Source organism: Pectinophora gossypiella, chromosome 19 (genome assembly GCF_024362695.1).
Source record: "Pectinophora gossypiella chromosome 19, ilPecGoss1.1, whole genome shotgun sequence".
Taxonomy (NCBI): domain Eukaryota; kingdom Metazoa; phylum Arthropoda; class Insecta; order Lepidoptera; family Gelechiidae; genus Pectinophora; species Pectinophora gossypiella.
In genome coordinates, this window is record NC_065422.1 from 7865558 (window position 1) to 7891884 (window position 26327).

Below are 26327 nucleotides of genomic sequence, written 5' to 3' on the forward strand. Positions count from 1 at the left end.
GAAGCACGGATCGTCTAACTCTCGGACAATCAGGTGATCAGCCTGTAATGTCCTAGCCAAACTAGGGATCCCGATCGTGAGCCCAACGAACAACCACTAGACCACGGAGGCCGTCTTATAGCGCTTACCCGTACTTAGAGAAAAACACGAATGGAAAGTTAAATCTAAAAAAAGTGACTAAAGGCTTCTCTCGTGTGGGATGAATGACCGATCTCGACAACTCTGGTGTCAGGGTTACTATTAACCCGCCAAAGGCCCTGACATGGCTCGTATGTATGTACGTATGTTCCATAAAACTGGAACGCAATTTGTCGATAATTTCATTACACGATGACGTCACCGGTCTCCGACGCAATTTAAGTACGTATTAAATAAAGCTTTTGATTTTTCCCGTGGATACGCTTGCTTTTTTCAAGTAATAAGTATATAATTTTTACCAACTGTTTCCTGGAAGCAACTGCTACTTTAGCAAGAAGGCCGCCTTTTGTACCTACTTTTATTTTACCTGTATTCCCGAGTTGTATGATCCTTCTGAAGTAATGTGTATTGGATTTTATTTTATAAAAAGAAAGCGGACTAAGAATATCTACATTCTGACGAACTCTCCTATGGTATATTGCCTATTCACCTTGACCACCACATAGATTTCAACTCCCAGTCGAGTCGACTGTATCTCCACCAAAGCACAGTGGAGGTGGTGGAATGTCTCTAACATGGGCTGGAAACCAACCAGTCTCCGTATTGGTCATACATAACATATACATAAACTGCCTATATACGTCCCACTGCTGGGCACAGGCCTCCCCTCAATCAACCGGAGGGGGTATGGAGCATACTCCACCACGCTGCTCCAGTGCGGGTTGGTGGAATTGTTTTTACGGCTAATAGCCGGGACCAACGGCTTAACGTGCCCTCCGAAGCACGGAATCATCTTACTTTTTCGGATAATCAGGTGATTCAAGCCTGAAAAGTCCTTACCAAACAAAGGACAGTCTCACAAAGTGATTTCGACAATGTCCCCATCGGGAATCGAACCCGGACCTCCAGATCGTGAGCCTAACGCTCTAACCACTAGACCACGGAGGCGTATTGGTCATAATATATTTTTTTTATGACTTCAATATCACCTCAGCCTCGTGTTCACTAGGCAATATTCGTCGGCCGATACGTGTCCCCGATATCGGACGTCGGCAGACATCGCACGACATCTAATTGTCACTTAGTTGGAACGTCGGGCGAAGGCTGCCGACGATAACACCCAATGTCTGTGGGTTGACAAATGTCGCCCAAGACACAGCTTAAGTAAGGCTTAAGTCGTCTCCCGATAATTCGTGTCCTTATCCAACCCGCTAGCGTTACGGGCGCGATCACCCGCGCCAATAATAACTATGTACGCAAAAAATGCGTCGAACATTATTCGCCCCCGCTTATGACTTTGCAAAACAAAAATCCCTCTTATGCAAGGAAACGTTGTAATTAATTTGATTAATAGCGAGTGGCGTTTAGGCATTCCTCTGATGAGTAATGGAGGGCCGTTTGACTTTCCTCAAGTTACTCTTCAAGCTCTCAACTTGGGAAATTGGAAAATACAAAAAGAACCTCACAAGATTTTAGGAGGCATTCGTTAATTTATTTCTGCTTTTAAAACACATACATTATGGACTGTCTGTGAAGATACTTCGTAATTTAATCACCTTATTAACCGAAAACAAAACTAGTGGAGCAGTGGAATAAGGTCCAAGTCCACTGCTCCACTGCGGGTTATTGGAGCAATACCAAACCTAATATAGTAATACATCTATATCTCTTATAGAGGACTTTAAAATTGATAATCATTTTGAGTATAGACCTTTGATAAGTATGAGCGTTTAAAATACTCGATATTAAAATAAAAATGGTTACGGTCAACAACCTTAGGTATCCTGCACTAAATAAGTCGGTCCCAGAGATAGATAAAGTAGTGTGTAAAATAAAATTTAGGTAATTTATGTTCTGCCACTAATGAGTGGGTGTGGTATACTAAAGCCGCCGATTCGACTATCGAAATGCGTTCGTTTGTTCAAACAAATGCATGGCTCGAACGCTTTTCAATAGTCGAATTGAGCTTTGAGCCCGGGAACTTGATAAAAAAGTGTATCCCCCCTCTAAATGGAAGGTCATCGAATTCTACGTATATATTTATCCCATTTAGTGAGGTATGTTTGAACCTGTATGATTGAGATGGGACGCGAAATTAATTTAGGAGCAAATACAATATAATTGAAAGTTTTAATTAGTAAATGTTTACACGCTAACTCGTTTGCATATAATGGTTCGATTTATATTAAAATACGTATATTATACATCTATAAGTACTTTTGATATAACTTTGTACACGCTTCGATTACTTCATGAACATACTTGGTATAGAGAAAGATTCGAAACGAAATTAGTGACAATTGCTAAGCGATGTAAAAAGGCTATAAAGCGTGCTCACGATCCGGAAGTCCCGGGTTCGAATCCTGGTGAGGACAAATAAAAAAAAACTTTGGGATCCCTACTTTAGTTAGGACATTACAGGCTGATCACCTGATTGTCAGAAAGTAAGATGATTCGTGCTTCGAAAGGCGCGTTGAGCCGTTGGCCCCGGTTACTACGTACTGATTGTTAGTAATCAATAGTAACTTTGATACCAGGGTTGATGAGATTGGTAATTCACCTCACAAGTACTCACAATCCACACGTTAGAAGACGATGATGAATACATGGTACGTGTCCATGTTAAAGAATCAGCGTGGGAATCTTATGAATACATAATTTAGAAGAACGCTTTATAATATTAGAACAAAACGAAATTAAACGGAAAGAAAGCCCGATATTTTTCAAAGACAATGTTTAACATCACTTAAGGAGTCTTACCTGGCTAAAAGAATAAAGTGGCAGCCCAGGGGTTTTACCAACAGCAGGGCCCTAATTCACCTATTGTTGATACAACCCAGGTAAAAATTCCTTAGAAATGCTTTTCGACGAACACAAACTTAGTTTTGCATTCATAATAACAAACTTTGCCTTGCAGATAGTTCACAAAGTGTCTCATTTAACAGCACTTTTATTTTTGTTTACTAATTCCTTTGAACGAAAATTCCATAAAACTGTTTAAAAATTCCATAGAATGTTTAGTCATGGGAAAATGGGTTAAAATTGTTTAAAACTCTAAAAGAAAAGAACAACTAACTTTTAAATTTTCTCAAAAATACAGAGTAAAAGGACATAAGAGAAACCCTTGGCTAAATCAATACAGCAATTTAGACATAAGTCAAACGTAGGAACTGGATGAAACGGACTTCAATTCGTACAGTATAATTCGGCAAGCTATTAATCAAATCACGCCGAGCGACTAACTGAAATTTGAATGGCAAATCCCGGATGGAGACAGGACACGATACGATGGCTTACCTTAAGCTGATATAATATATAACTGTTACTTATGACATGTACTTGTCGTCAAAAACGTCAATGAATTTAATCTCCTAATTTTTCAACTTGATGAAGTGCATTGTTTCATTGGTATTTATTATTCCTCAGACTCAATGAGAAATCACATACAACGTATGACTTAAAACAAATTATTCTATTAACGACTATTCCTAGTAACGCTTGATATAATATGTTATAAGTAACCTTATGATGTTCAATAAGAAACAAATGATTGAGTAATTGATTCGAATGATTTACTTCAATTAATTAGTATTTTTACAACAACAACATAACATAAGCTCACGACTATATCCCAATCGGGGTAGACAGAGGTACATCCCTCGCAAGATAAACCAAGTTTATTCGGTGGTGAGCCGTCTCGTCGTCTATAACGGTCGAGCCCACTGTGTTAGTGAAATTATTATTTTTAGAAGTTACATAAACGCTTCCCGCTTCGCTTATGCAATAAACATAAACCACTACAGCAAAGTCGGATCTTGTACTAATAACTATTTGAACTATCACGTGATAGAATCCCACACCAAGCCGGGATTTCGCTTAACCGCAGCAACTTCAGGGCTGTACGTCTCTGATTGTATAACTAACCTGTGCTGTTTATACAGTGTAAACCTTCATATTATTGCTACTACTTTTTACCGACTTCAAAAAAGGAGGAGGTTCTCAATTCGACCGTTTTTTTTTTTTTTTTTTTTTTTTTTTTTTTTTTTTTTTATGTTTGTTCGGGCATATCTTCGTCGTATATGAACCGATTTTGATAATTCTTTTTTTGTTTGAAAGGAGATATACCCAAGGGGGTCCCATGTTAAGGAAGTCAGGATCTGATGATGGAAGACCAGAGAAATCGAGGGGAATTTTCAAAAATCGTAGGAGCGACTAGTGCGTTTGTAAAGTCATATTGATCGGATCGATCTTTAGGCTTCGGGAAAACTTCCCGACCTTCGAAAACTGGTCAGCATCAGGGAGATACCCTATGGCCTGGCAAAACTATACAACCTGGAGCAATTTTTCTTTCACGAAACGTATTTAAATCTTGATCAAATTCAATCGCCGGTGCAAAAAAAACAAAATGGCGGAAAAAAAAGATGGCCGCCATACAAAATTTTGTTGATTTTGGAAGAAGCCCGTTTGGGTAAAAATAATGTATGGGGCGCTTACTCAAAACGTCATGTAGAGTACGGAAATACTTTCTGGTCACCAAAAACTGCTCCGCATCAGAGAGATACTCTACGGCCTGGCAAAACTATCGCACGTGAACCAATATTTCTTTCAGAGCACTTATTTAAATCTTGGTCAAATTCCATAGCGCGTAAAAAAAAAACAAAATGGCGGAAAAACAAGATGGCCGCCATACACAATTTTGTTTTTCCAGAAAATGTCTTGGGGGTAAAAATGATGTATAGGGGTGTGATCGGAACGTCATCTTTGAAAACTGCTCCCAATCAGGGAGACATCCTACGGTCTGGCAAACCTATTGCACCTGGATTTTGTTTGTTTCCACGACACCCATTTAAATCTTGGTCAAATTCTGTCGCCGGTGAAAAAAAACAAAATGGCGGAAAAACAAGATGGCCGCCATACGAAGAGGGACAGTTTCGAATAAACAGGACACGCGAGCTGCTTTAGCAGCGAGCGAACCACGCGAAATCTACTGTATCTATATGTATGCGTGAGTGTGTATGATAGCAGCTTCCACTGACAACCACATGTGTGTATGTACACATACACATGTGTGTGTGTGTGTGTGTGCGTGTGTGTGCGCGCGCGCGCGCGCGTGTGTGTGTGTGTGTGTGTGTGCGTGTGTCTGTGTGTGTGCGTGTATCTGTGTGTGTGCGTGTGTACGTGCGCGTGTGCTCGTGTGCGTTAGCGCGTGTGTGAGTGTGTGTGTGTAAACATGTTCATCAATAATAATTGTGATCACTACTAATAATATATTATATTATTATATATGAATATAAATCAGAAAATCTGTCTGTCTGCATCCTTGCTCGGTCTAACCATCACTTAAAATCGTAAAATAAAATAAAATTTTTAACAAAAAAAAAACCGACTTCAAACGCAAAACTAAAAAGCAATAAATAAATTTACTTCGCACAAAGTAATTAGTACGTATTTTCAATTAGTTAATTTATAATTCTGAAGTCGGTGCCAAGTAAATGCTACAACAACCCTACTACAATATCAAATTACTATGTACACACAATATTGTTTAATACCTATATCAAAGCAATTACAAAACAATGTCAAACAAAAAATTACAAAACAATCAGTATTGAAAAATATATGAATCGGTACTTCGTTGTAGCATTTCCTTGGCACCGGCTTCAGATTTATAAATTAACTAATTGAAAATACGTACTAATTACTTTGTGCGAAGTAAATTTATTTATTGCTTTTTAGTTTTGCGTTTGAAGTCGGTTTTTTTTTTGTTAAAAATTTTATTTTTGTGGAGTAGAACTTTTGTAGTTGTTTAGTCAAAGGCACTATTTCAAAGGCGTAATACGTTTCAGTTTTTAATACCTCTGACATAATAAATAACATAAGTGATTGAGTGAGTGAGTGTGATTCAAGTGCAATAAAGAGTTTTGTATTGTATTGTATCGTATAAGCTCAGGAAGAGGTACATCTATTGCAGGATGAACAAGTAACTCCACCGAGCTTTATGTTAGACCAACGTGATGGGTGGTGAGCCGTATCGCCGTCTATAATTGCCGAGCCAACTGTGTTAGTGAAAACAAAAACTCATTGATCCGGTACTGGGGTTCGGACCTTGACATCAAATGCCTAATTATTTTACATATTGTCTTCTCGGTAGATGAATTATTGTAGCTGCACTTTAAAATATTTTTTTCTTTATCTTGCGGACTAGGTGAGGAAGCAAAAGGTCCAAACATGATGGATATATTTGGCGATGGCTGGTAAGCAAAAATAGCATAAAGGTCCCACTGCTGCTCACAGGCCTCCCTTCAATCAACCGGGGTATGGGGCATACTCCACCACGGTGCTTCACTGCTGGTCGGGAAAATCGGCGTAAGTTATTTTATGAGTATGCCGTACAAACCTGTACTTATTTCATCATCATGAATAAAGAAAGGGCTAAAAGCTAAAACGAGCCGTATTACACTAGTTCACAGACCTACTTTCTCCCTCCGGTTGATTGAGGGGAGGCCTGTGCCCAGCAGTGGGACGTATATAGGCAGTTTATGTGACAGACCTACTTTCAGGGAAGGCAGAGATTAAACTCACAGCGTCACCTCGACACAACAAAATCTTGCAGTTTTAAAATTATGTCTTTAAGATAATAGGTTACCCAACCGGATGGTTACTACCGGATAGACCCTAGCATTATCCCGATTTTCACAGGGTCCGTTTACCTAACCTGAAGATTTGACAGGTCAGGTTTTTTACAGAAGCGACTGCCTGTCTGACTTTTCAACCCGTGAAGGGAAAACCAGCCCATTACAGGTTAGGTCACATACAAGTATCTCCGAAAATGCATTGCATGAATTCGAACCTGCGACCTCAAAGTGAGAGGCAAGCGATCTACCAACTGGGCTACCACGACTCACCCAAACATACACCCGAATACAGGTTACCCAACCGTCGTTTGTAACAGTATCCGCCACGTTAGCGACTATGTAATCCGGACGCAGGTATGAATAATATTTTATGTGTTTTTAGAAACCTCAGACCCACCGAGCCCAGCAGGCCAGGCAGCCAGGCAGAGCGGCGGCAGGCGGGGTGGGCAGGGCAGGGGGAGGCCTGTGCCCAGCAGTGGGACGTGTATAGGCTGTTTATATGTGTATGTGTGTTTTTTAGAAACGTCTATTACCCTGCGTCAACGTTTTTCTTGCAGCTTCTTTTCCTCAACTATACAGGTTATGAGAAGCTGCAGTAGTTTTAGGCGGATGAGATATTCGTTATGTAAAAATTGACGATTCAAAGTGTAACTATATTACCTACTGAATAAAGATATTTTTGAATTAAAAGCAATCCCCAGGTTCGAACCCACCTTGGGTAAGAACATTAACAGTATTACGTTTATGTCTTTTATTCCCTATTCGGAATGTATATTATAAATTATATATATATTGTTTCGAATATATAATTGTATTATTTTTTTAATATTATTTTGGAATAAATGTTTATATTTGGGATGTTTCCCTAACACCAGTTGCTGGGTTCTTACGGATGTGTAAAAGTTTAAACACAGCGATATGCGCAGCACATACGGCAGTCATAAGCGTCAATTCTTTTTTTTTAAATATTTATAAGTAAATAGATATAGTAAATGGCGGTTCATTATTCGCACATTATAAAGTAATAAATTATATTACATTATAGCACGAGGTTCGTTACCCGACAGTTGAAATACGTTGCTATGACATCACAGTTTGGCCTTGAGATGGTTATCATTGTGCCTAACAACGAATATAAAGTTTAAAATACTAAAAAAATGCAACATTGTCCGTTACTATACAATAGACTCGTGAAAAGGTAATTTTAAAAACACGCCAGTTAAAATTCTTACAAAATGTATTTCTAAATCACTTACGTTGAAGTTAGAACGGTTTAGAAATAATACGTAGGTACCTACATCAATTAAAAAACAAATTAAACAAAATACAAGTTTTTTTCTCATACAAATACCTACTTATCACTATAAAAAAATTAAGTGTCTACTTACCAAAGCAAACCAAATCCGTTCATTAAAAATCAGTCTTCTTTGCCAAACTATTCAATTAAAATATTAAATTAAACACAAACTTACTAAATTAATACTAGAAACACGCTTATTACTATCGAATCACTAGCGGACTACTATTTTGGACACAATGACTAGATTTCTCTGCGAACGCGCGAGACAACCGATCGCAACGGCGGTCGGATCATAACTGACTGAATGCGAGGGGGTCAAGTTTTCGAAAAAAAAAGACGCACATGCAAAGGCACCCATACGTTACGGCCGAGATGACTACAACAAAAAGAACCCTAAATATTATCGCCCGAAAATGTGGTTCTCAAATATTCCACGTGTAATTTTCGAGAAATTAAACTATTATTTTTAAACAATTTCGAATAAGGTCCTTGTCCTTATTTCAATTTAATTACAAATTTATTGAAAAAATGCTATTATTGTTTCGTGTTTTTATCACGAAAAAAAGCACTTGTACAGGTGTTATTATGGAATTATCTGAAGTAATAAAAAAATAAAAAGCTTATTAATTGTTTTGTTTTTGTAAAGATCTTTCGAATCGAGTTCTCAAGGCGATCTGGCTACGTTCATTGTACTCAAGTTGAAATGTTTAAAAAAAGCTGTTTCTGTGCTTGTAAAGTATTATTTTTCACTCCAATCAGTCTAAATGATCTGATCAGTTCTGACTCATGACTAGGTACCATAAATTATGTTTAGGCAGATTACTATCCATCTTGACTTTTAAAATAAAAATGTGACTGGAAGTTGAATGACCATATTTGATAGGTAGAAATATTTCCTTGACAACTAGATCTCGACATTAATACATTTGGTGTTGATGTGGGAATTCCTCAACGTATTAGCATATTTTTTTACCATACTATATCAGTTACATTTTATCCATTTAGTAGACAAGTAAATAAAGACATAGTTGTTGTAGTATTCACCACGTGTGCTTACTTTTTTCCTGATTAATAGATACGTATTGTAATAAATTAGCACATTAATTTAGCTACAATAGACGTATACAACTGTACAAACACGCACGACGTTAATTCAAATTAATGGAGTAAGGCAAAGTCGGTATCCTGCAATAGTTAATGGGAAAAGTTTGAGCACCTCTGGCGGTGGGATTCAAGTTTTGCAGCTGTCGAATACACACACGCATACAAACTTTAGGGCACGCGTATGTATGACTACATTACATGCATTTACACACGCATACATAGGGGTGTATGGTTATACTTTTTTTTTGTATCAGAAACGAATCGATCTTTTGTGTAGTTATAACTAACGGGAGTAGAAATAATACACAATTTGTTAAATAGTTGCAGTGTTAATTTATGCAATTGTTGTTTTAATTTACGAGTATGGCAGCTCGTAAACCTTTTTCAACACTTGTTGAATAATAATTTGCTAAATACATAACTAAGTTTTATTGTTGAGTATTTAGTTAGTGTACTTGGCAGTATTACTACACAAATCGCTGAATAAAGTCAATTTTAATTAATATTACTTCTAATATCTGGAGAAAAGAGTAATGGAGTTAGACATACATACATAAACTCACGCCTGTTTCCCACCGGGGCAAGCAGAGACTATAGAATTCAATTTGCTTCGATCCTGACACACTTCTCTTGTTTCCTCCACATTCATCAATCGCTTCACACACGCACGCCAGAGTAGATCGTATTAAACCTTTTCTAAGGACATCTCCATTTTGGTCATCGTAAGTCCTTCTCGGTCTTCCTCTGCCAGCCCTACCATCAACTTTTGCTTTAGAATATAGTTATTAATCATCTATCTAAGTTTCATATAATTAACACCGGTTTTCGTGCTCAATATTGATTATCATTGATTTTGAGATTTATATTTTTCTATAAGTATGTTATGCGCAATAAAGTACGCGTAATACACTTCTCATCAAAAAAATCGAAACACTTCCGTTTTCATTGTTTCTGTCCGAATTTAACACAAAAAAGAATTCATACGATGAAAAAAAATACATAAATGTATAGCTGGCAGTTTGGCCATTACAGTAATAAGCGAAAATTCTAAATTCAAAATTAGAATTTCCTTTGTTTATCTTATAAACGAAATGAATCACTGTTTTGAGACAAATGTGTGTTTAGGGTTGGAGTACATTTAGCGTTTAAAAACTAAAAATTGGCGCCTATCCTTAAACTTTTTGTTTTTTATTTCAATACTGTGACTTTGGGACGTCTGAAAAAAGGTTTTTTTTCTAAAACGTATGGATACTTCGCCCACAGAAGCCGCCCAAGTTGTGGCATTGCTGGATTCTGGCCTTAGTCAGCGTGTTGTGGCTGCAAGACTGCATCTAAGCCTGTCATCTGTTCATAGAGTCTATAAACGTTATCGGGAGACTGGTTTGTTCACGCGCCGTTCAGGATCTGGCAGGAATCGGGTCACTTCTGAGCGAGATGATCGATTTATTGTAACAACTTCTTTAAGAAATCGACTCCTTAACGCTTTTCAACTGCAGCAGCGGCTTCGTGTTGTACGAAGGGTGGCTGTAAGTGACTCAACAATTAGAAGAAGGTTGAAGGATCGTGGACTGGTACCGCATAAGCCAGCAAATGGGCCGAAATTAACTGCAGACCATCGAAGAGCGCGCCTTAACTTTGCACGTGAGCACCTAAATTGGTCATACCTACAGTGGAGCAAAGTTCTCTTTTCTGATGAGTGTAAAATTATGCTGTATGGTAACGACGGAAGGAACAAGGTCTACAGAAGAGACGGAGAATGCTATGCACAATGCTGCATTGAAGAAAAGGTCAGCTATGGTGGCGGTTCGTGGACGGTTTGGGGAGGAATCAGCGCCGACGGTAAGACAGAGCTTGCTTTCGTGTCTGGGCCACGTCTGCCTACACTAAACTGTCATCGGTACATCGAAGAGTGTCTCGAGCCTCATGTGATGCCCTATGCACATTTTATTGGCAACGGCTTCATATTCATGCACGACAATACTAGGGCTCACACCGCGGGCGTCGTACGAGATTATCTTAACGAAGTCGATATCTCTATTATGGAATGGCCAGCAAGAAGCCCGGACATGAATCCCATTGAACATCTGTGGGATGAATTAAAGAGACGAATTCGAGCAAGAGATCCTGCCCCAGAAACACTTAGCCAGCTGCAAGATGCAATCCAAGAGGAATGGGACAATATACCACAGCATGTGATCGTGACTCTCATCAGATCGATGAAGAACCGTATGGAAGCAGTAATTAGAGCTCGGGGAGGGAATACAAGTTATTAAATAAACGTTTTTTAGCTTTTTTTTTCATTTACGTGTGTTGTTTTATCCATTTCCTTTATACTCCATACGGAATAAAAATGACTCATTTAACAAAATACGAAACCTATGAAAAATTCATTTAAATTTAGAACATTAACATTAAGATTTGATAAGCTCATATTACTCACTATTAAACGACATTTAACATTTATTCCTAAATGTACACATTTTTCTGATAATCCTGACAAAACGTAAACTTGCAAGGTGTTTCGATTTTTTTGATGAGAAGTGTATATAGAAAACATTCATCATTAATTTAAGAGCCACGCTCTTGTCGGTGTATAATTCTCCATTCTTGTCTATCAAAGGCCAATTCGATTATAAGATACGACGTTCACCTTATTAATCTGTTCCTTGTAAGCTCTTCTTGGTCTTCCGCTTCCTCTCTTTCCCTGTAGTTTCCCTTCTGTGAATAAATAAATAAATAAACCTTCTGTGTGGTCTTTAAACTGGAAGATCCTATAGCTTCCAATGTCGAACAATGAGGATTATAGTGGCCATTTAAGTTTATTGAAATAAGTAAAATTGTAGACAGGACACGTGCTATTTTAGTTTGTCTATTTTAGGATTGTATGCGACACTAAAATTAACTTAAAAACGGCAAGGTGAAATGAGGTGAGTACATTTTTTTTTTTTGCAGAAATCAGTCATTTTTGTTTAATATTCTTGTCGGTGTACATAGCATATATTGTATATGCAGTTATTGGAAATTATGGTTATAAATGTTTTTATTAATCAAGTCATTCAAGCTTCGGGATATCGTTTTAGTGTTGAAATACAAATTATAGCCAATAGTGACATTATTCTGAGTGAGGATTGATTCAACATTGTCTCTTTTATACACAATTGCACTGAAACAAATATAAACAGCCTATACGTCCCACTACAGGTCAAAGGCCCACCTTCAATCAACCGTACCGTACCGTGGGGTATGGAGCATACTCTGCCACGCTGCTCCAATGCGGGTTGGAGGTGTTTCTACGGCTAATAGTCGAGACCAACGGCTTAACGTGCCCTCCGAAGCACGGAATCATTATACTTTTTCGGACAATCAGGTGATTCAAGCCTGCAATGTCCATACCAAACAAAGGACACTCTCCCAAAGTGTTTTCGAAAATGTCCCCATCGGGAATCGAACTCGGACCTCCAGATTGTGAGCCTATCGCTCTAACCACTAGACCACGGAGCGAAACAAAAAATAAATATAGCTCACACAAGGATCAGAAAAAGTCGAAACCTCTTAAGTTCTTGTTCATTCATTTAGTTTTTCTGTTTCCGCCACTAGACAAGTTAAGATGCAACTATTAGCAAAAAAAAAAAAGACCACGTGTTCTCAAAATGGGAACAGCGGAGCCTTTGACTAACTTTTACAAGCAGCCGAAATATTTCGAAATAATTTTCAAGATTCTTGGAAAAAAACAACCCGAACTTGAGAGGCTACCGTAGGAATTCTTAAAAACGAACTTATAAACTCATAAAACTAAAGTGTCAAGGATTCGAAAGTATTATGCATTCAAAGGGCTAATAAAAGTCACAGGTCAAATATAAACTCACGGCAATTATTCGTAATGGATAGGGCAGAGCTACAATATAATGTATTAAATTAATAAGATCTTTGAAACAAGTATTGTTTCAAGAAGTAAAATTCTCCTAAAAGGTAAGATGCATTATTTTAAATCTATATAGAAAATTGGAGTTACTATCTGAAACACGCTGGTAAGTTGTTCTCATAAATGATATATTGAAACTTATTGTCTCATGTTCCAGTATAAAAATATTACGTGCATTTTTCTGCAATTTGTTACAGTAAAAATTTACGATTTGTAAAAGAGAAGAAGAAAAAATCGCTTTTTATATACTCGGTATTTTTTGAATTAAGAATAAACGTACTATAAAAGGCCAGTCCACGCGTGGGAGTATTAACCGGCTCTTAAACTATACGTACATTATTAATACCTAGCGAACTATACCTAGTTATATGCAACATATCAACGTATATCTGCCGACTGCACATGGCGCATACAAACGTTGTCACGTTGAGGTAGGCCGGATGTGCTAGCAATTACCTATTAATACCTAAAGGTACCGACTGTTACCATATTGTACGGGTCAACGCCCGGGGCAATGACCCGACAGATGACGCCATCATATTTTACGACTTAAACATTGATGCGTTATGATTCATGTAAATGTTTCAAGTTTATTGTTACTTTGTCTGTGGACTTTAAGGTTGTTGAAGGTTCGTTCACATTAACACACGCATAACACGCATAAACAATTGTTACGTCCTCTCATTGACCACAGGTCTCACAAATCAAACGGATTAAATAATAAATTCCACCATATTTCATTGGTTGAAAAAATCCAGAACAATCTAGATAAAACAGGTTTGTATTCGGACGAATTAGGTGGCTAGGGAGCTAAGCTAGGGAGATTCTTAATAATAATGCTGCAAACAGCCAATTATTATTTAAATATTCTTACCCAATATTTAGAAAAAGAATCCCACTATTATACTATTAAATTTTGTGTCATTTACTAGCACCAAGAGATACTTAAATATCTAAATATTGAAAAATATTTTTTGATAATTGGCTTTCAATATGTAGGTTGCCTCGCTATGATGCTTTGGAGCTTTTTTACTTGTAAGGAATTGTATAAATTATTCTGTTTGTGGATTTTAATAAATAGATGAAACTGTGAGGAATTTAAGATTTGCGAAAAAAAGAGAGTAGGTAAAAGAATAAGAATAAAATAAATTTATTGCCAGTAACAATTTACATTTGTTAAAAGATGATATGAATTCTGCAAAAACATTTTGAATCACTGTTTTTCAAAGAAATCTTTATTATGAGGATTCGGATAAAAACCAGTAAAAAAATGTAGTCTTTTTTACTCATATATATTTTAAGAGTATTAATCTGTAAAAATAAATAAATAATGAGTAACAATACAGGAGCGGATCCAGCTTTTATGTCAGGGGAGGAGGGGGGGATTGATTCAATGTGGCCTTTTAACCCTCAATTGTTCAGATAATAGTAAGAATAAGCAAAATCTTTACCCAATCTCGAATAAGTTTAGATTTGAAATTGTAAAGAACATCTGCTCCCACAAAATACATAACATAAAATAGCCTATATACATCCCACTGCTGGACACAGGCCTCCCCTCAATCAACCGGAGGGAGCATACTCCACCACGCTGTTCCAGTGCGGGTTAGACCCATAAAATACATACAAACAAAACACCATGCAACTTTAATTTACCGCAGTAAAGTGAAATGTGCATTACCATAGCAATTCGAAGTATTTACTTTTAAAACAGGATCTATACAAGGTCACGATACATTCACTTCCGCGCCTGCGCGTACAGTCGAACTAGTCGTCCATTATGGTAACATCGACTCGTAAAGTCGTAACGTAGGTGTTAATGTTATAGTAACTGATTGAAATTGAAAGTTTCCATTGAATATGTTTCAGTATTGTAGTATATTTAACATATCATTGGTATTTAATTATCAGAAATGAGGAGATCCGCAGGAGAACTAAAGTCACCGACATAGCTCGGAGAATTGCAAAGCTGAAGTGGCAGTAGGCAGGACACATAGCGAGGAGAACCGATGGCCGCTGGGGCGGAAGGATTCTGGCATGGCGACCACGTGTCGGACGACGCTCAGTGGGTAGGCCCGCTACAAGGTGGACCGACGATCTGGTGAAGGTCGCGGGAAGCCGCTGGATGCGGGCAGCGCAGGACCGATCGTCGTGGAGATCCTTGGGGGAGGCCTATGCCCAGCAGTGGGCGTCGTACGGCTGATGATGATGATGGTATTTAATTTAAGAAAAAAACTACACCTCCACTAGTTTTAACTTGCAAGTCTTCCAACCCCAGTTTCGACGTGACTCATTGTAGATTTGTATATATGGCATTAACTAAAAATATATGGTGTTAACAGAAAGTGACATAATGTGATATGGTCCCATGTATTTTTACGGCCACTGTTGTCCTGTGGTACACCAACTTGCTTCTCAAACGGGGAGCGCCGGTTAGAACCCCAGTACCGGACTTGTACCAATGAGTTATTTAATTAGTTTAAGTGCACTTTTCACTAACTCAGTTGGCTTGACCAATATATATATGGTGTTATGGCTCACCTATCAGTTGGTCTAATATGAAGCTCGGTGAGCTGTGGGTACTTAGTGCATCTTGCGATGGATCTACCTCTGACTACCCCAATTGGGATATAATCGTGAGAATATATAATGTTATACATTTTTAACACTGTCTTATGTCATTTTGTAATCGTTTGCAACTTGGTTAAGGTGTGGGCTGTCTTATTACAAGATTTAACAGTTTCCTCCACTTTTACGACATCCGGAACGATAATTAATCAGTTTAACTCTACTACATTATGCTACACTATACTGGTCTGTACACACACTACACTACACTATACACATACTGCGCTACACTATACACACACTGCGCTACACTATATACACACTGCACTATACATAGTACAGTGTAGTGCAGCGTGTGTGAGGTGTACCTCAGCCTACCCCTTCAGGGATATGTCTATAATGCTATGGTATGTGGTTGTTGCTAAACTCTATTACAACAATATTAGAGTACTCCTCTACAGTATATCAAACGTCTTCTCCATGTACTAGACATATCGACCGAAATCCAATAGCATTCCAATATAGGAAGTATTCCACATACATTTACTTGGCAAAATGCATGTACCATGTTAGTTACACCGTACCACACATATCTTACTCATTTCTCCTGCAGCATATCGAAACGTTATTTCCTAGTAATATTGGAAAATGTTAGAATTTCTACAGGATACCCAATACCCAGCTAGGTTGAGTGCTAAAGTGGTTTCACGTACAAACTCCATCTGTTTGGGGAGATGCGAGATATATTGGGAAGGTGAACGATGTGCTTGTCTAGTCTAGTACTTTCAAGGTAATTAAGTGTCACCTTAGGACTCTGTCTCTTTGCTGGCTGAAGTTTTTTAGTGATCGATTTCTCTGTTAGAACGAGAGTAGAAATTGCATTTTCCGAATATGAAGTCAGAGTGAACTAAAAGATTATCGTCCTTTCCATGGACCAATTCATCTGGTGGGTTAAAAAGGCCACATAAAACCAATTCATCTAAAAAGCAATGCGCAATATCAAGAAATATCAAATGGCAATATTGCTTTTTACATGAATTGGTTTTATGTGATGAATTGGTAATACGATTAAAGTCACGGTGTAGCATAGATATTTTGAGTTTTTATTTTTGTCCCATACCATGCAAGGGAAGTAAAGTATTCCATAGTAATGCAAATACTCGGTAGGAAATAGGTTAGTGATTATTTCGGTTATGGAAACGGAAGTGTCGGTTCGAATTCTGGTGGGAAACGTGGAATATCATTAGGCAATATTTATTGAAACACACGGCCCGATCACCTGCTTCCCTCTGTCGGAGGGGTGGCTTAATGAAAGACTAGCGGTTGAAATAAATTACAGTTTGTACCAATACAAAAGTCAGTTGTCTGTGATCTCAATACCATGGGAATATACTTATCTACCTAAATACATCATGGAAACTATATGGGGAAAAATAACAGACTTGTCATTTTGATTTGATAGGCCACAGAATAAATAATAATAGGTAGGTATAGAACTGTAATTCTCTGCCCCGCACTAATTTGTAGCGGGCGTCGAGCTAGATTTACCTCACCTCCTCTGGGGCTAACTAAAGAGTAAAAAGGAAAGCGCGCGGAGTGCCTGTCTCGCTCGCACTTACGCGGTAAGGCGAGATACGGTAAGAATGAGATTTTTGTATCGAGTGTCCTGTCAATATAAAGTTTATCATAATTCAACCAACACTATGAGAACCTAGTTGAGCTTAAAGACATATATAAAACTCATTATCCCGTTTTTCACAGGGTCCGCTAACCTAACCTGAAGATTTGACAGGTCCGGTTTTTTACAGAAGCGACTCCCAGGTAGCACAAAATTGCTGCATAAGCGCTGAACAAGTGCTGGTTAAGAATATCAATGCTGTATGACGGTATTTAAATTGGCTGTATTAAAGCTGAAAAAGCGCTTTTTCAGCCAAAAAGGGCCCCAAATTAACCAGCCTTTGGTATTATAATGGCTGAAAATAGGCTGTGGTTTACGTTAATAAAGGCTTAATTAAAGCTGCAATAAACACTTTCGAAACGTTTCATTCTGTTTAAGATTACCATATCCAGCGCTTGCGCAGCTTTTGACGTACCCGGTATCCAATTGAAACGTTTTTTTCAGCTTTCCATATAAAAATATTTAATCTTTTAAAATTTTTAACGACAGAAGAATAAGTTTCTATTCAACAGCGACAGGGCACCCATTTTGAATTAAAATATTACTGCTTCGAGTTACGGTAACTTAAACCAGTGATTATTATAATAAGTTCAGATTGCGAGTGCAACTTCATCGTGTAGTATATACTAATTTATAACTAATAATTGATGCGCCCTTAGAATTATTTAATTATATCGAAAGAAATGTGTACATAAGTTTCGAGTGAAAAAGCTTTTGGTAAAATTTTACTTGTAATCATATATAATACCCTTTTATGAACGTACTTTAAGTTGAAACAAAGTTATTATGTGAAATAAATGTGTAGTTTTGAAGAATTTAGGATTTAAAATTTGATACAAACTATATTTTTGAGGTTAGTTATGGCGTCCATAAGGTTTCAGCTTAAGTCGTTGAAAAAATATCTTGTGATTCTATTTGCTGAAAAGAATACCAATAATCAGCCACAGGCTGCTTATGTTCTGCATAAGATACTTTCAATTACACTTTTAGTTTTTACAAGGTTTTGGGGTACGCAGTTCTAATGACTAATGAGGTATATCGTATTTCAGCAACTACTTTAAGCAGCATATTAGGGCTCCTTTGGCAAATAATAAAAACCGTTAAACCGGTATTATCTATCTATATTATATATTATACAATCCTTTGTCCTGAATGGCGGATCACAGCCCAAACCGGAGTCATCAAGAGCAACAAGTTCCATAAGGGTTTGCCGGGATGTGATAATCTTTATAAAAGTACGCATAAATGACACTACGTTTCTATAAGAATTATAAGCCACTTGTAAAATTATACAAAACAGCTTTGCAATCCAAGCTGTTAAAATATACGACTCGATACACTTTTACAGCTTCAGGAGTAATTAAATTATACTTTGACGTATTTTAAGCAGCTGCAGGCTGTTTAAAGTATTTATTTTACAGCTTTAACCCGAAGTCTGTTTATTGGTTTCAAAATAGACCACAAGTAGTGTAAAAGCTTGATAAAAGATGCCTTCACCAGCTTTAAGCGTTAGAACACCACTGGGCCGTACCGTTAACCAGCTGTCGTTATAAAAGAATATTTTTCAGCCATTCAACAGCAAAAAACGTTATAAAACACTAACTATGAACTCGTATGCAGTCCACAGCTTAATTACGTATTTTAGATGTACCTTTTACCAACCATTGATTAACTAACTTATTTCAAAGTTTCATAACAGCCTATGGAAGCTAAAAAAAACATTAAACATCTTATATAACACTTTTACACTTAAATAAGAGGTAGGTTCGACATTTAATCAGCCAGTGTGCTACCTGGGCTGTCTGTCTAACCTTACAACCCGCGAAGGGACAACCAGCCCAATACAGGTTAGGTAACATACCTCCGAAAATGCATTTCTCTTAAATGTGGGTTTTCTCACGAAGTATTCCTTCACTGCTGAGCACGTGATAATCATTTATGATCCAGACATGAATTCGAAAACAAATTCGGCAATCATTGGTTTAGGCCTGTGCTGGATTTGAAACCTGCGACCTCAAAGTGGGAGGCAAGCGTTCTACCCACCGGGCTACCACGGCTTAACTACTACTACTGGCTTGGCTGACTATAGAGACGTATGTAAAACTAAATAATTGGAGATGTCCTTAGAAAAGGTTCAATACGATCTACTCTGAACCGGCGTGCGTGTATGAAGCGATTGATGAATGTGGAGGAAGCAAGAAAAGTGTGTCAGGATCGAAGCAAATGGAATTCTATAGTCTCTGCTTACCCCGGTGGGAAATAGGCGTGAGTTTATGTATGTATGTATGTAAAACTAATTTCAATATAAACAAAACGCAAAAGTATTAGTAAAATATCTCTTAGCAATAAATTCGTGGTCACAAAACAAAGGTTTGCATGTATAAAAGACTGCGGAGGAACAAAATTGCAGAATAAAATTACATAAGTTAGCGGTTACCGAGTCCTTCCGTTTAGGGTTGGATTGCAACGCATCGATATCTGTAATACGATTCTTGTGTATCGATTGCAGCTGTAGGATGTCGAGGTTAACTACTAGTGTTCTAGATTTAGATAACTCAGTCATGCGTGAGACCGTTTCCACATTTCTGAGAAGTTTGTTTTTTTATTGAGAAAATACAGCTGAGATATTGCTAGAGTTGATTCGGCACGAAAATCTTGGAAGGTTGTAAGAGATCGAATATCATTTTTAAACGTTTCCAATCCACACAACTATGTCATAACCGTATCGGGTAAGAATACAGTAACAAGCGGACCTCTTTTTAAAAAAATGCCGCAGCCGAATTCCACATGTTTCACAATTGTTGCAACTTTTCGATAAACACAAACGAACTTAACTAGGAAACGAAACAGAATACACACTCCCATTGATTCCGTATGTTTCACGGAAAACACAATTTCATTTGTTGAATAGAAAATGAATCGAGAAAGCAAGCGTAATTCGAGTAACTTTCATGTCAAAATGTAATTTAATTCTGTACAATCAACTGAAATGAACACAAATATATTCTGATTTCAGAAATATCGGTTTTCGTCGTAATAAAGTTACAATAGGCGAATTGTATTGATTAATTGGTTTAATTAGAGTTTGATTTTAAATTCAATCCGTGATAGACCGTTTAGAGAACGCCTGACTTACATATATGTCACGAGTTTGAATCCCGGTACAGGCTTCAAACCACTGAATTCGATTTTGTGAGTATGAATTTCTGTTTATGCCTTGCGATCAATGAATCTCAGTTGGGAATAGGTATAGTCGTAAGCTTAAATAGTGTGTGTATCTTAAAATTGAATCACGTCATAGTATAAAAAAATGCGAACTTATCTAAGGACACGGCAGCGCGCATGACAAGTTCTCGAAAAGCACGCATATCAAGCATTATTTACACGAACATTTTCGAGTCATTCGAATTAGTAATCTTCAAATTTAATAACTTAGTTCTGTATCCTTTCAGCAGCATAAGCCACTAGATAACGACATGGCATAACGACTCCTCTCCTTCACGATCCGAAGGTCCCGGGTTCAAATCCAAGTGGGGACATACCGCAAAAATTACTTTGTGATCCCTAGTTTGGTTAGGACATTACAGGCTGATCACTCGATTTTCCGAAAGATGATCCGTGCTTCGGATGGCACGTTAAGCCGTTACATGAGCCGTGTCAGGGAGTTTTGGCGGCTCAATAAACCCTGACACCAGGGTTCATGAGGATGGTAATCCACCTAACAACCCACACGATAGAAGACCATATAGCAACTGAGTAATTTTCTTTTGTATAAAGGTTTCATTATTCAATGAACCAATCACCCTGATTACTCTATTCAAACTTCTTATTTTTTCAATTTCATCAAAGATGTTATTTAACAAGTCAATTTGTAATTTATATTTGAAGTTGAAAGGTTGTTTACTAAAGCACAAGTATCAATTAGTGTTTAGTTGCGTAGGCGGGTTATAAATATAAATAATCTCTAATATTAACAAAGATTTTTTTACATCTGATGGGTTTGCTCTTGGCCCCAGACTTGTCCGAAGGCGTTGAAGAGGCTTAAGATAGGGCGAGCTCGCCATGAAGGTGCTTGTTCACTCTGCCCTTGAAAGCACCAGGGTTATAAATATGTATTCGTAAATACAGAAGGCGGCAGAAAATTCCACTCCCTAGCAGTGCGCATAACATAAAATAAAAATATACATTTAAGAATTTCTCGACTAGAGTGCAGTAAATCCAAGTGTACCATAGATAAGGTATTTACTAATTTAAACTACCTACACGTGTGTTAGAATCCTATCTGACTAGGACACCATTACGTCGCTGATATCGCGAATTGACGTATCTCCAATTTTTGGCGAAACTGATTTGCACCTTTTGCAGTTGTCAAAAAGACACAAATCACTTTAGCAAAAAAATACAGATACGTCATTTAAAGTTAGCCACGGTTTTATGTTTGCACCAGAGGGAAAATATTCGGGATTCGGTAGCCGGTGAGATAGCCCTACCCATTATACAACTGCATAAAAATCTTATTGATACTATGTCATATATTACAGGGCCTTAGCCTTTAGGTAGATAGACAAATACTTTAGTCATCTTCTATCGTGTGGGTTGTGAAGTGAAAGAAAGAAAGAAACATTTATTACTCCCGGACACCATAGACACAGACAGACAGTTACATTACATTCTACACAGTGAATGACCAAGTGAGTGTTTAAGTGGATGACCATCCTCATCAAGCCTGATGTCAGGGTTATTATTGAGCCGCCAAAGGCCCCTAACGTGACTCAAATAACGCCTACGTACTTACATCAGTAAGTAGTAACCGGGAACAACGGCTTAACGTGCCTTCCGAAGCACGGATCATCTTACTTCTGGACAAGGTGATCATCCTGCAATGTCCTAACCAAACTAGGGATCACAAAGTGATTTGTCCCCACCGGGATTCGAAACCGGGACCTCCGGATCGTGAGCAGAACGCTCAACCACTGGACCACGGAAGCCGTTAAAGATAGTTTAGTGAGCACAGTGGAGGACGCAAGTAGGTAACCAGTATTGCAAGATGTCTTCTGACGCGTGGTACTGCCTACCACAAAAGGGATTGCGGGCGTGAGTCACGTCTGTCTGTCCGTCTGACAAGAAAATATATATTTTCTCTTCGCATCCCCAGCTAACGCTAACCTAAATTACGCTTTCGCGTTACATTTCCGTATTTTCCATGTAATTGAATCGAACGTACTGAATTGAATAAAGAATTGAGATAAATCTTTCGCAATAGACACAACAATTACTCGAATTAAAAACGATGGGCGAGCAAGACTGCGCACTGTGGAATATTTGGGTGTGTTTCGGATCAAAAATCTGTAGCTCCGTCAATTTTAAAGATAGAGCGATGTAATTTTGCACTAATATAAAGGAATATATAAAAATTCATATAAGTATGGTTTGGTGAATTGAAATTACGCGTAATTTTTTTTATTAAATAAAGAAAACTCACAATCGTTTAAAATGCTATATATTTATTGAAATTTATATTTTTAGTTATATTATCTTACCTGTATTTCTTAACACTAATTACTCAATTAACATAACTTATCATATTAATGATAAAATAAAATAAAAAATGGTACAGTACCTATAGCTATACATTATGCTAAACATAGGAATGAATCAAAATTTTCTTAATATTATTAATTTAACTAGCTATGTAATAGGGTTTCTTGTTAGGTTCATTGCTTCTTCATCTGTAAGCATTTTGATTATTTTTGCGTTATCAAAGTGATTCAAAACGAAAAGCTTTTCAGAATCCAGCCAATTTGTGTTATTTTTTAAAAATATATTCTTATTGCGTGCTGCTTCTTTCCAGCGTCTATTAAACGCAGGGATGATAGTCTGTTGAATTTTACCAATTATAAAACATATATTGTCTTCTGATACTTGTTTTTCCTCCAAATATGTCGAAAGTGCCGCAGTCGTTTTACCGCCTTCTATATAAGATTCTATTAATTCACGTTTACTACAGTTAAAAGTAGACATTTTGAAGAGTAAAATAGCCGTACTATACGAAAATACCACTGAAATTGTAATGGAAACATATTTTGTTACCTCCCTTTATATTGTTTCAGAATGTGTGAATTAATTCAGATATCTATTTTCTCACGGAAAATGACACCAAAATGATAAAAACTTAACAATATAAAATAATCAATAAGTATAGTTAAATCAAGTCAACCACGAAACCGCAATTGATAGCAATTTCCGTTCCCTGACTAGGATTCGATTTTATCTCATATCTCCAAAGTTCGCAAAAAATCGCAGCTAATTTTTATATATGTTGTTGATAAGTAACTAAACTATCAATTAACATTAAATTCAAAGCACCGGTAAGCGCCGGTAAATGTTAAAAGCTTCGACGAAGTTGAAGAAAACCTTTTTTTTCCTCCATTTCTTCTTTAATTTTTTTTACGTACATATTCGTATTAAAAACAATCAATTTAATTTGTTTAAATTTTCCGATAGATAAGCTTTTCAAAAATATATAATACCATATACCTTTCATTTTAAGTTTTAAAACTATCTGACTTTGAAAATCGTCAATGAGGAACTTGATATTTCCCAATTTCATGAACCTTAACTTTACCACATGAAAACAACTACTTTCACCAAATATAATATGAATTACGCTACAGAATATGAATCTTCGACTTTCGAACTATTAAATTACATTGATAGAAGGACCTATTTCAATAAGTGAAAAAATGAATTTTGATACGCGTTTGTTCTACCATATTCCATAGTGCTGCGGTCTGAATTGTAAAGTGTTATTTAAAAGAAAAATATTACGCCTTTCGTGTTTGTTTTGTTTGTGTGTGCGTGTATTAAACGATTGATGAATGTAGAGGAAGCAAGAGAAGTGTGTCAGGGTCGAAGCAAATGGAATTCCATAGTCTCTGCTTACCCCAGGCATAATTATGTGAGTCAACTAGACACTTAGCAGCTATCCTACCCACTAATTAGCTACTTAATCCGCTCGGGTTATATGGACCCAACACAGATATATTTTCCGTTCTGAGATACCTAACTACGCGTGAAACAAATCGAACATTCGCACCGTGCAACAAACTTGCATAGCAATGTAAACAGGGACGCCGGCGATCGATATGGCGGGGTAAACACGGCGGTTGCCATGGCAACGCGGCGGGAGATTTCGTCACTTCCTACCCCTCGCTTCAGCCCCCTACCCGCCCGGTCGCCGTTCGCAGCGGGTGTGTTAGCAACACAGGTTTGTCTAGCTAGTTAGATTTAATTATTTATTGGACAGCGTGTTTTAGATACCTACCTGTCTTAATATAGACCGACGATCCCTCTTTTCAGCTTCATGTAACAGCTACGATTTTGTGCCAATCTTAGAAAAAGAAAGTGCTATTCTGGTGTTTTCTGAAGGCTAGCAGGAAAAGCTTGTGTGTAGGTTTATGTGTACCTATACCAATTTATATGATAAACAGAAGCAATTAAGTTCGAATGTAACATTATATCAGTAAATACTGTCATAGAAGAAAATCATAATTTATCCTCTTTGGATGTTGTCTTAGGCGATTTTACTATTTATTTACGAAGTAGAGGACATACACATTTGTAATATTTTATGATATGGGGCTGGCATTTTTTTTTAATTAAAGGACCAATTACAAAGATTTTTCAATTATAATTTTAATTTCTTCCCTAAGGACTGGCTGTAGTTATGTAAATCTCCTTGTTATGACACGCCATTGTAGATGCGTTCGAAATTCAAATCGTAACGCATATTTATGAGCGCAGGTTTTATCAGCCAATCAATGCCCGGGACTTTGAAAGGAAAATCTCTCGTTTTCGGTAGCCAATCAATTTTGGAGGAAATTGAAGTTTGAGCTGTTTGAAATTCAAGTACAGAACAATGAAAAGGGGATGGATTTACTTAGAATAAGTGTTTAATGGTGCAAATTCCTGCAGACGCCTTCTAATTTTATTTTAAGTTATACCTGTCATTTTCTTATCCGTTGATAAAGAAAGGGACAAGTAATCGACAGGCATAAAATTGATGGAACACACGTCAATTTTAAGCAGGTATCTAAAACAACCGTCTAAAAGTTTTACATCGACCAATAACACGATAGAGTTAAGTAGACAGCACGTCAATCGGAATGCATACCAGGGAGATGCCTATTTTATTCGCGCGGGTTATTCATTCGTTTTAAAATTAACTTGTTGACAATCATCCGTCCCTTTCCTTTTCGGCGGATTAGAAAATGACGGGTATATGTTAAATAAAATTAGGAGGTGTCTGCAGGAATCAGACCCAATATGTGCCTTATAGATTTATTTATTATTTCGAGAACTTTTCCTGAAGTACATACACACAGTACTGGGGGGTTAAAATGGCCACATTTGTTTGCATTGCGCACTTTTATATGCGCAAATGTCAAATTGCAATATTGCTTTCTTAGATGAATTGCTTCGGTGTGGCCATTTTAACCCCCTGTGCTCTTAAATTAAGTATATGAGCTTACTAAAATTTCTCACGGAACGCCACGGTACTTACCTGAAAAAATAATAAAATTTGATCAATAAAACACAATATTTCAACACAAAAGAGTATTGAAACAAGCCCTTGTTTCAATACTCCGTAACGGTTCAAATGTATTAATAAGAGCTTTGTTGTAAGAAGCCATTGTTTTTGCACAAAGAGAACTTTACGTAGACACAAGATTGGAATCTGGGAATGTGGTTGGGATTTAACACCATTTAGGATAATACATACATAAACTCACGCCTATTTCCCACCGGGGTAAGCAGAGACTATAGAATTCCATTTGTTCGATCCTGACACACTTCTCTTGCTTCTTCCACATTCATCAATCGCTTCATACACGCACGCTGGTTCAGAGTAGATCGTATTGAACCTTTTCTAAGGACATCTCCAATTTGATCATCGTAAGTCCTTCTCGGTCTTCCTCTGCC

The 26327-nt window shown here is 37.3% G+C and overlaps 1 protein-coding gene across 6 annotated transcripts in view; it reads right to left on the bottom strand.

The window, feature by feature from the left end:
• Nucleotides 1–26327, bottom strand: part of LOC126375645 (brain tumor protein) — a 626498-nt gene that overhangs the window by 54892 nt on the left and 545279 nt on the right. The window contains exon 1 of one of the 6 annotated variants that reach the window (XM_050022676.1): nt 8162–8331. The exons of the other annotated variants lie outside the window; for them this stretch is intronic. Within the exon in view, the coding sequence (XP_049878633.1) occupies nt 8162–8184 (23 nt within the window). The 5' untranslated portion in view covers nt 8185–8331. Of the gene's footprint in view, nt 1–8161; nt 8332–26327 lie in introns of those variants that run through there. 6 annotated transcript variants of the gene reach the window in all.